At 34.5% G+C, this 12,500-nt stretch overlaps 1 protein-coding gene across 7 annotated transcripts in view; it reads right to left on the bottom strand.

The window, feature by feature from the left end:
• LOC110026824 (ATP-dependent DNA helicase homolog RECG, chloroplastic) overlaps positions 1 to 12,367 on the bottom strand; it is a 173,528-nt gene extending 161,161 nt beyond the window's left edge. For 4 of the 7 annotated variants that reach the window (XM_020727980.1, XM_020727974.1, XM_020727978.1 and 1 more), the window contains exons 1-2: positions 12,204 to 12,367; positions 5,695 to 5,790 (exon numbers count right to left, since the gene is read on the bottom strand). In XM_020727980.1, coding sequence (XP_020583639.1) covers positions 5,695 to 5,751 — 57 coding nt within the window. In that variant the 5' untranslated portion in view covers positions 5,752 to 5,790; positions 12,204 to 12,367. Of the gene's footprint in view, positions 1 to 5,694; positions 5,791 to 11,136; positions 11,158 to 12,203 lie in introns of those variants that run through there. The other 3 variants (XM_020727975.1, XM_020727977.1, XM_020727981.1) reach the window with 3 other exon arrangements.
• Between the last annotated feature and the right edge of the window lie 133 nt (positions 12,368 to 12,500).

Here is a 12,500-nt window from a genome sequence, read left to right as displayed (position 1 = left end):
TCTCATGGTAAAGTTATCAACTCCAATACCCATAAATGAGATCCAGTCATCCAAAAAGAGCAGGCCAAGCAAGATAAAACATGAAAACCAGCATCACAGTCCAAATTCGAAGACAAAACGGGGTGAAAAAGGCTACCAAAATGCAACTCAGAATAAAACATGAGGAAATCGAACAGTTAAATAGTAAAAGGAATCAATAAAAACGGAGCAGAAATAGCAGAGAAATATAAAATCCCTCTATCTTCTGATATAAAGCATAGTAAGTAAATCCCCATTTAAAAGTATTTGAAGTTAAGGAGGGGGCACCACACCCACAATAATTTGTTGAAGACCTTGTTTGGCCAACCAATCAGCAGTAGTGTTACATTCCCTATAGATGAAATTAAATTGCAAAACCAAATTATGCCTTTTAATGAACCCCTGAATCATGTTAAACAGACAAATGACATACCAGGTAGGGAATGTGCTCTTATTTAGAATATTAAACATAGTCATAGAATCAGTCTCGATAATTAAAGCATGGCGATGTAGAGTTTTCTTAGGTGACTTCGATTATATAAGATGAAGTTAATTACAGAGGCTTACACTTATAGGAAACTTTATGAACCAAACTTAATATAAAACTCATTTAATTTTTCATATTAAATAGGAGAACTTGTCGGTTAACATAAAAAAATGGTTTTGCAGACTTAAATGGATATCATATATTCTTTAGTTTATTTAATCAAGCCTTCACTAGTAAGTAGTGTGTCTACCATTCGGGATAGATGCATTTCCTGCAGTGATAGGCTCATTTATTTAAACTATTATGGATATGGGATTAGTTCGATCTCATATTTTCAAGACATAAAATATTAATTTTCAAAATTATATATATATATATACATATATTAAATAACTTAATTACATTATTAAACCTTCCCTTACCTTCCTCGGTCGCACGCGACACGGCTTAGGCCCGCACGTCATTTCTCTTCCCCTTCTTCCGTTCAATCGCTCGGGCTCATATCTCGCTGCACTCACAGGAACTCCAGCACTCGCCTCCTCAACAGCATTGCACTTGCTACTACTTATACTACTGCAGGCATCATCCAACTACAGTCTAACTTCTACTACGAGGAAAGCCCTAACTTGTGCTCATAGGTCCACGCAAGCGTCGTTCGACTCTTGGATAAGTAAACCTCACCTTTGTTGCCCCTCCTGCGCATGGTTTTTAATACACAAAAGCATCCTTTCGTGTTTTGTACCTCTCGTGCTTCAACTCCCACTTCTTCGGCTTCCAAACCCTCTCACTTTCTTTCCCCCCTTTTGGTTCCCTCTCTTCAATTCCCTTGAGAAAACAAAACGAGTCATAATAACATACCACCTTGTCACTACATAAATGATATACACCTCCTTGGCTAGAGGATTATCACTTCATATTATTGGTAGCTTGGGGCGAACAAACAGCAAGTACATTTTCCTTTTAGCTAAGTTTGTTAGGCCTTAAACATGAGTACTCTCTCTATTTCCTCAAGGGGTTAAGATTGTTTGCCATAATACTAGACATCATGCGATGCCTCCATGGTTGTGTTATAATAATGAGAGCAAGTAGAATATATTGGCTATAAGGATAAATGCAAATTAAAGAATGAAAAAGCAAATATGTTCTTCCTTCCCTAAAATTTTCTCTTCTCCCTTATTAATTCTCAAATTCTTCCATCATTTTTTTCTACTCTCACTACTTTTGGAGTTGCCAGTAAACTCATCAATCATCATTTATTCTTATAATTTGGTGCTTTCACTGATCCCATCCACATTTTTAAGCATTCTACATGGCAGAACATGGTGCCACCAAATTAGGTAAATGTGTGCCCTCGAAGAATAGTGTCGAAATTTTTTTGTACAAAGACAAGCTCCCATAGTACCACAGATGTAATAGAGCTCAGCTACAATGTCACGGCTGCTACAGTTCCGCCCCAGTTCTCCCTCTCTCTCTTCCGCAATGAGATTCACTCAATCACCAATAATAGCAAAAGAACATAAGGCACCGGGATCAAAGTTTTGTATCGATGGATCAATTTCTCTATAGTACTCAATATTTTTTGTCTTGACGTAATAGAGTATTAAAATAGATGCTCTAAAGAGCACTTAATAACATTATAAATTGCATTCCAATATGCAAAAAAATTTAAGATATACTATGGCTTGGCTACGATCTTAGAAAACTTGTAGTAAATCATTCATCTTCATGTCTATTATTATTTCTTCATTACTAATTACAGTAAACTTATTTTTGCTATCTTCAATTACATAATATACATGCTTTAACTCATTTGGCAATTTTGTCGTTGGACGAGTCTCACAAAAGTGCTTCTTGTAAAAAGATCATTATCGTAAGTTATTTGGTCGTGTAGTTATCTATGTTTTAATCCCCTGGGCACAATAATCATAAAGAAAATACTATATAATCGTATGATTGCTTAAGATGGTGACCAACAACCCATGAGATGAACAAGGTCCAACCTCAGATACCCTAGAGTTTAAACCCAAGTAGTCAAGCTCCAATTCGTAACCTAGTCAAAGCAATAAGTTCATGAGACTCATGCAAGGACAGCATTGCGAAAGGAGTCGGAGCATGCACATCATGCATTTTAAGCTACCAAAGATAAGTTAGATGTCATTGACAATGAAGAAATGATAATAAAAATGAAGATAAATGATTTATTAAAAGTATTTTATGACCGTACTCAAATTATGAATTGTCCTATGTGGGTTTTCTTAAACTGTGATACATATTAGAATGCAATTTACTTAGTTATTAAGTGCACTTTAAAGCATCTACTTTTAATATGTAATCACGTCAAGAAAGCGGAAGATAATGAAATCAATACAACTCATCACACCACAGCTTCAGCCAGCGGAGTCATTATATGCAATTATCTGAAGAGAAGAATAATAATATTTTAAGAATTTGACTTTCTTTAAACATTCCACGAGAAGCCAAAAGCATCTCTTTTGAGTTACATTTGTTATATGCTCTCGCCATGTCACAACCCAACCAAATCAGAATAAAGTGATTGTCCAGTATATGAGCTTTACACATGGTGTGCCATTAAATAATGTAACAAGTTTAAATCGTCTATCACTAGAAATTGATCATCAATCAACTAACATCACAGTATTGACTATGCGACAAAGTTAAAAATATGTTTCTCATATGCAAAAATATCTGTGAAATTGGGTTCGATTTGGTTGTTTTTTCGACCCATTGAGAATGAAGGATGATTCACCCTTAAGCGCCTCATTCCTGAAAAGGACTTTGTGTTGATGTTTTATAATATTATTTTATGTATTTTTAAGTTTAAAGAATAAAAATAATAATATTATTAGAAGAGGTCTACAGCCTTATAAGGAAGCACATGAATTAATCGAAAGCCAATAAAAAATTTGATCAAATGGTATAAAGCCTAGATTTGTATTCCTAAAGCTCATTATGATTGGGGAATGAGTGGGCTCCAATGCAAAAGAGAGAGGAAGAACAAAGGCAGTAATGTAACATTTGAAGCACTATAGTAGTCATCTGGCATTCTAGTCGAAGAATGTAGGAGCCGCAATACTATAATAGTTGAAATTCTTAAAAGAAATTCAATAAATAAATTGTAGCACTCATCAAGATCATGTGTGAGGTTCGATTACACCTCACGACCAGAGCATTCCAAAACCTGATCCACGACCCAACTCGTCCAACGCCGTAGGAAACATGCAAGAAGATAGGGCGAACAACAAGATAGCCCAGATATTGTTTTCATACGCAATTCATATAGGTGTTATTTCAATTCAACCCCAAGGGGCAAAGTAGCTCTTTTTCTTTTTTTTTGCAAAATGAGATTACAAGATATTTTTGTTTTGAAATAAATACATGAATATCATTCACTTTTTCTCTACTTAGAGAGGAAAGATCACATATCGTACCTATATAGCTGCAACTTTTGTAACTTTAGTCTTTTTGACATTGAATAAAATATGCAAGTTTCAAGAAAACATGTAAGAAATCATGATCCTAACACCATTTAAAACACAATCCCAATATACAATGGAGGCAATCCTGAGCTAGGAATGCAAGAAAATGGAATGTTATAGCCTTCATAACCTTACTAATTCAAAGAAGCTTTACACTCACCTCCTTCCAGAGCCTATCAAAGGAATGGTATCTTTGCTGAGTTAAACACATACTGCCAAACTTCCCCCAAACTGAAATCTAATCAAAACTCCACAAGTTGTATTCTTACCCATTCAAAATCCTGAAGTGTGCCAATCCTTTGCATATCACTAGGAGATACCATGACATTCTGGAATTCACCCAGCTTTTCATGTCTCTCTCCCTTGAAACCATTCAAGAAAGATTACACGCTACACCCCAATTCCTTACCTTGAAAAGACTGGCTACACCATACACTTCTCCACCCAAAAGGCTTAATCAAATCACGCCACGCCTACAAGGATGTGTCAGCAAATGACAATACCTGATAAAATGGAAAAAGGCCTTCCATGAAGTGATGCAACCTGGATATATGTGAAGGAGCTTAACACAATTTATCCTAACCTCGACCTTGAGGGCAAGGTCACTCACAAGGAATGTGAACTTTGATGCAGTTTGTAACACATCACCATGTCCACTACATAAATGCCTAAAATGCTAAACAACTCATTGGTTCAAGGAATACAAACTCATGGATGGTAGCTCGAGATGAAAATTGGGATGAACAAATAATAAGTGCATTCTCCATTTAGCTAAGTTTGTTGAGCCTAAGAAATGGGTCCTCATTCTGCTTCCTTGGGTGGTTAAGGTAGTTTGCCTATGGCACTTGACATACTATAATGCCTCCATGGATGTGTTGTGATCGTGAGAGAAAGAAGAATATATTGGCCATATGGATTAACATAAAGGACAAAATGAAAAAGCAAGTATCTTGTTCCTTCTCTTAAATTTTCTCTTCTCCCCAGTTATGTCTCAAACTCTTCTCTTTCATTCCCTACTCCTCTTACTCATACTATATTTGCAGGTGAACTCATTGATCTTTGTTTATTCTTATCAAATAGTTAAAGTGAATAGTAGATCAATACACAGAAGAGTTTCAAGCAAAAATTATTTATTCATAACAAAAACCCTAGGAAATATTTTTACTAAACAAAAATTTGAACTAAAGATATAATAAAACATGAAGCTTAAAGAAACCCTATAGTTTATTCCATTCAACAAAGGATTCCTAAGGGCTTGTTTAGGTTTTTTTTTTTTTTTTATGGCTTTGTTTTTTTAAAACTAACTTGTTTAGTGTATTTTTTTCGTGCTTTTTTTAAAATAAATTAACAATTTTTTTGAAAACATTCAAAATAATTTTTAAGTATTTTGAGTACCAATCATGTATTAATTAAACATAATAATTAAACATGTCAAACATATTTTATTTCAAATCAAAACATAAACAAAATAAAATAAAATAAAATAATAGATAACAATAAATAAAAGTGATATGACCGCTAAAAAAATATCAATCTTTGAGTCATTGAACTAAGTAAAATTGATTGCAACAAATAATTAACCATTATGAATACCACACAATTTGACTTTATAAGGAAAATAAAATAATAACAAACAAAGACTAGGGTTTGACTGAAATAATTTTGTACTGAACAGAAAAATTAATTTATTACTCTCGCAGAAATGGATGAGATGCTTTGCAACTGCATTCCCCTTGATCGTGAAGCCATGGAGGAGCATGATCAATATAGTGTTCCTTCCCCTGTATCCTGCACAAATTGAAATTGTAATAAATAATATGCTAAGAAAGCAGAGCATCATATTAGCATTCGCAAATGAAACCTAACTTAAATTCATAAATTGGTTAGTTTATCAATAATAAAAGCCAGTTTCGATCATACTTTCATTAAATGCACTCACATATATTTTAGCATGTTTGGCATTATCACAAAACAAAATGTTAAGACTAAACAAAACAAGCAGAATTCATCAAATTAAGCCTAAATCTTCATCATAATCTCTTGAGAATATGCAGCCTTCAAAACAAAACGAAATTTGAAGCAACTAACATGTTCGCATAAGAGAAAGGGACTGAAAAAAATGCATCTTCCTCAAGCTAAAATACATCAGATTAAAAGACCTTAAGTTGCATAAATATCCGAAATACTTATACAGTTTATAAAAACTTATGATTTTTTTAATACAAGAAAATGTCATACCATCTTTACTATCAAGTTTTAAGCTTCTAGCTTGTTCTTGAACATTAGACAAACCCATAAGATAAACTGTTAGCTGTGAGCACTAGAGATTCACCGAAGATTGGCACTCTTGAGGCCAAGCCAAATCAGAATGTTGGTGATGTAGAATTTTTATAAAGTTTTGAATTCAAAAATGCAGCATGGGATGAGATAAACAATGAAATGCAAAAAGAAGAAAAAATTTAGCAATCGACAAATTGGCAATGCTTAACTTTAACAACTAATAATAACCTCAAATACATCAAACACACTTCTTTCATTCAATAAAACAGTGTCATAATCATCAAAATTTTAAAACTTGTAATAAAATTGGAACCAGTTACAAAATTTCAATAATGATAAAGATTTACACTGCGAAAAGAATTTGATAAGTATCACACTTTACAAAACCTCCAACACAGACATGAGCTACTAAACAAGTTCATAGCGATGACAAGAGTAAAAATCGCCTAATATAAGATCCAGACAACATACCAATACAAGAAATTCAGCTCCATATTGAGAAATCTACATCCAACTACACAAATACAAAAACTGAAAAAACTAGAATAAAATTTCACTACTTCGTGCAACCATAGACTAATTCTTACTCCTCCATGTAACCCAGTTTTCCCATTAAAGGAGTAGCGGCCAAAGATCGGCCTTCAATCTATAAGAAACCAGATAAATCAGCATAGAAAAAATTTTAAATGCTTGTATTTGCCCTCATTTTAAAGATAAAGCTTCCTAAAGTCATTTTAAAATTTCTTAATACGCGATATACAACTTCAATAATTTTATTCATGAGATTCTTCATAAAGTGGCTAAAGTCACTAACAGAGACTAATATGTCATGTGAGTGACACGTACATTAGTTTGCCCACTATTTGTTGCACCTTCCTTGTTTAACCGACATACTAATTTCCTTCATGACAAGTTGGTTGAATGAATCCATTGGTGCATCAAAAAGCTTATAATCAAGCATTTTAGTTCCTTTAAATAGGTCTAGAATAAACCATGTGTTTATAAGACCGCTAGTCCCATGCCAAGAAAATATTTTAGATGACAAAGATACACGATTTCAAATTCTTTGGCTAATACACCCTTTAAAACTTTCATGTCTTCCTCTAGTTAGCCTACAACAAAGATGTGATCAACATATACTATTGGGATAGGAATTTTAACTTCTTGTGATTTCTGTGAGAATAGACTATGCTATGATTGACCTTTCAAATACCACTATCTCTTAACTGTCATAGTGAACCTTTCAAACCAAACTCTTGGTGGCTATTTTAGACTCTACAAAGAATCATCGAGTCTGCCAACTTGATTGGCAAAATTAGTGGTGACAAAGCCAACTGGAAAAATATTTCTTTGTGCTTCATCTTCTAAATTTCCACTAGATAATGTAGGGGAATAAGAGGGATTTACAGCCATACCATCTCAAACCCTATGATTTACATATCCAAAACCTTACAGTTCAATTTTACGCAACTACCACTTAAAACCTCTTAATACATCACTTCTACCAGCCAATAAATCGTTGTCGTCACACAGTTTCTAACTCTTTCGTATCCATCTCCTGCAACAACAATGCGCAAATAAGTCAAACTCCATTTTAATCCCACGCAAACACATACAGGCCATCTTTACTGGTGCGAACACATGAATGGCCTCCTCCAAAGTGCAAACACGCAACAAGTTCTCTTACTCCCACCTCAATGCAGAGCAGGCCCCGTCCTCCCTTGACCACCTTCTATTATTTTATCGTTATCTCCAGTTCATTTTTCACCCGTGGCACTCTTCCACTCGAAAAGTTGAACTCTTGTTATTCAAGTTCCTCAGTCATTGTTATTCGAGTTTCACATGCTAGTTTGATCTGCAGGAAAAGTTTCAACAGCAAAAACAGCATAACCTTTATCCCACAAAGTGGGGTCGGCTACATGAATAATAATTTTTCTCCATTGCGTCCTATTTAATGTCATATTTTCATTTAATTCTAATAAATTCAGATCATTTTTTTATCAAATAAGCCCAAGTCATCCAAGGTCTACTTCTGCCTTTCTTAACATAAGTTGAATCTAGAACATCTAATCTTTTAATCGGATCATTAGATGGTCAACCTTTAATGTGGCCAAACCATCTAAGATGTAACCCATCCATGACGACTCTCTCTAATTTTGTCTGTCACTGAAGCTACACCAATCCCATCACAGATATATTCATTTCGCATTTTCTCTCTAAGAGTAAAGCCACTCATCCACCTAATCATTCTCATCTCAGCAACACTTAGGATCTGTTTAGGGCAGCTGCAGCTTATCCAGATAAGTTGCTTATCCTGGTAAGCAGTTGATTCTGATAAGCTGTCTGTCTGTTTGATTTATGCGTTTGGAAAACAGCTGATTCTAGATAAATGATCATTATGCCCGTTTTGGATAAACTGTCTAGCTGTTTGGTTTGTGCGTTTTGTAAATAACTGATTTGCAAATTTTTTTAGAATTTTTTTAGGTAAATGAACAAATTTTTTTAGGTAAATGAACAATCTGGCACACAGAAGTTACAATGTTTTTAACAAAATTGCAATCTTTACCTTTTAGATATTTTAGAACCAATTAAACTCCTTCAGACTCCTTCAACACATACAGACCACCCAAAAATTGTGATTTACCAACCTTCTTAACGCAATCATATAGGGGAGATAAAACTAAAGATTCATGAATTCATTGACGTAAAATTTACTCATTTCCCAACTAATCTGTGTGAGCTTTATGAATCCTTCTTCCACAATAATTCTTCTTGAATGCCACAATAATGCTTTGTTTGTATCTTTCTTGAAATAACGTATAACCAAAAATGGCTTTTGTTTTTCCTGCAAAGATAATTCCCATAAAATTGCATTCATTTCCACTTTCTGCACTCAAACTTTACCAAATTCAAGTCAATTCACAAATACACAACATAAGTTATTAGGTATGCTAGAGACACCCTTTTCTTCATCAAAACATGTCAAAAATAAAACTTCAAGAATTCAGGTTTTATGTAACACCTAATCTTGTGTATTCATAAAACTAAACCCTTTTACATCTATAGGTTAAAATTTATACAAAACACCCAAACAATTCTATATCAAGGGCTGGTACAAATTAAAATTAGTAATATAAAAAAAAATTTAGAAAATGAAGCAAAAAGTGCCCAAGAAAACCATTTCACCGAGACATATTTCAATCAAACACAGATAACTTGATATTTACAATGCAATTATTTCCAACTGCATTTGGTGAATTCAAATCTATATCAACACAGAGAAGATAACTTGTAAGGCGTTGAGAATTTGATGTTCCATCCAGCCACATGAGCTCCAATAGTGAGGGAAAAACTCATTTTTTTTCAAACTGGATGGCATCAGATAATGTAAAGAGCAAATCAACTGTAGAAAACAGGAGGGGAAGGAAGCAGCTTATGGTTATGAAAAAAAACAGAGAAGGTGCCGAAGCCGGACAAGTCGAAGGAGATCGCCGAAAAAGAAACACAAAAAAATGGAGAAGAAATGAAAAAAAAAAAGGAAGAAGCATTACTTCTGGGAAATCGCCGAAGAAGCCGAAGGAGCTATCGTAAGCCGAAGGAGCTTTGAGCGCGGCCAGAAAATGGAGAAGAAATGAAAAAAAAATGGAAGATGCGTTACCTCTAGGAGATCATTGAAGAAGGCCGAAGCAGCTTAGAGCAAAAATGCGGAAGGGCAGAGAAGTAATCCTGAAACAAGAAACGCCACCCGCGGGGTCATCCTGCAAGCGACGGTAACGAAGAAAATAAGAATGATGTTTTCAAATCGCACCCAACACACGACAAACAAATGGAGGGGAGGCATTTTGAAAACGCCGCCTGAGGAAATAAGCGGAGACAAACGGGCCCTTAAACTTAGTTTTATGCTTCTCATTTAAAGGCCAACAATCAGAGACATAGAGCATTGTAAGTCTCAACACCATCTTATAAAATTTTCCTTTCAGTCTAAGCGGTACTTTGCTATCACACCATAGGCCCGAAGCATTCCTCCACTTCAACCAACCAACTTGAATTCTACTAATAACATCCCCATCAATATCACCATCACTTTGAACAATAGACCCGAGATCTACAGGAAAAGCTTGAATTCTAATTTTCTCACAAATCTTTTTTTTTCCTTTTTTAACTGTCCTTGAATTTCATATTCAGCTTTGTTCAAAGCAAACCCGTGTATGATTAAGTGCAGATGGAGTTAGAAGCGGTGGGACGATAGAAACTCACTGCACGGTAGAAGTGATATATTAAAGAGTTTTGAGTGGCAGCTGCGTAAAATTGAACTTCAGGGTCTTAAACATGTAAATTATAGAGTTTGAGATGGTACGCCTGTAAATCCCCAAATAATGTATTTATGTATCTGATTAAAGAAGCGGCCAATCAAACTTAGCATCTATTGACGATATAACCCTTACAGTGTTTATCTTGGTAACAAGTTAATGTCTTTTGATAGTCAATGTCATGAATTTAAGTAACCCCTTTACAACTAATTTGGAGCCATCTTTCTTATTTTACATTAGAAATCCAATTAAATCCAATTGTGTCTTTACCTTTTGGAAAATTGAAAGTTCTCAATTATCTTCTTTACTGTTTAGATATCTTCATTAATGTCTTCCTTTCATTCAGGTATTTTCATGACTTCATGCATATTTTTAAAAATGCCAATAATAGAAAATTGTGGTAAAGTCAAAAAATTTTAGGTAAAAACTATCGTAAGATAAAAAATCAGATAGTGGGTGTTTGCGCAAATCAACACACATTTCCATTCGAGTAATAAAAATATCAAAATCTTGTTGGAATTGTTAGAATATGGATTAATGATACCTTCTGAAGAGGATGATTAACTCGAAGGAGGCGCATCATTTTGTTCAAGAAGCATACCATAGTCCATCTCAGGCAGAAGAACCAAACAACTTGAGTAAATGATCCCTTTGTCTGTAGTGTAGGATCCTAAGGATTAGATTGAGTCCCAAGTAAGGAAGAGGGGCATGGTTGATCACGTAGATGAGTTTTGGGTAGAAGAGATTTAGAAAATGAAATGACACTAAGAGCAATAAGATTGGAAATCTATAATTTTATATTCCGCCGAAACTAATATTCAAAAAATGGCATAAAGTTGAGGTAAGAGAATAATGTTTTAATGAAAGAGAAGGTGTTATAAAACTTTCTATTGATAAGAGAATAGCACTAGCACCCCTTTCGAAGAGGAGAGTAACCAAGAGAGAGGCATTTTATTGTTTTGAGGTCATATATGCTTCTTTGATAAGGAATTATATGGACAATGGCAAAACAACCATAGATGTTTAGAAAGATGGAAAGGACGAGTTGGTTCCTAGAAAAGGCTAGAGCAAGAATCTTGAAGGTGTTTGGGGTAGCTTCATTGATAAGACACCATGAAAAAAAACTACAAGTACTTCTTTTACATGCTTCAGTTAATCAAATTACAATTCTTAATAAAATATTACGAACCATGAATGCTAATCAGTCAAAAAATTGACATCTAAAATTCGCAAAAGAGAAGTTATGAAATTCCTTCTGGCAGAAGCTCGACAAAGCCAGTGTGAATCCGAAAAGTTGCTCATTATACAGAGACAGAGCAACAGATGTAAATTTAAGCAAATGTAGACTTTTGAAAACAAAACAAATTAAAAAGGAAAAATGTTTTAACGGTACCTAGAGATGAGCTACATCTCCTCCTACCTAAGTTTATGAGCTTGAGCAGCATAATAATTTTCCTATAGATTGCTAAACCTAAATTAATCAGATTAGAAGGACAAAAATCCATATCCCCGCAGACATTTAAACTTCTTCTATATATCATTCTAAAGACGATTGAAACGGTACCAATGACCCAGAAACTGCAAAGGATTGAAGAAAAAGTGTAAGAGTACCGGAAGGAGATTGAGAAAAGCCTTAACCTCCACCGAGATGCGCAGCGCCAAGCGAACCACCGCCGGGGCTACCCGAGTACTCGTGTTTCCTTTTCCGATCGTATCCTTCGGACCGTGCAGTAATATTGGATTTATGTTAAATTATTTCCAAATTACAAAAGAGGCATTCATAAATCTTATATATTATTAAATCTCAGTCTTTCTCTATTTGTCTTGAATCCGGGATTTAATAAATCTAGTTGAAATACAGATTTAAGGGATTTGGAAGAACTAAAGCGTGGAAGAAGAGAAATCCTA

Source organism: Phalaenopsis equestris, unplaced genomic scaffold (genome assembly GCF_001263595.1).
Source record: "Phalaenopsis equestris unplaced genomic scaffold, ASM126359v1 Scaffold000402, whole genome shotgun sequence".
NCBI lineage: Eukaryota > Viridiplantae > Streptophyta > Magnoliopsida > Asparagales > Orchidaceae > Phalaenopsis > Phalaenopsis equestris.
Note: the sequence above shows the minus strand (reverse complement) of the source record. Positions and strands in the feature narration are given on the sequence as shown.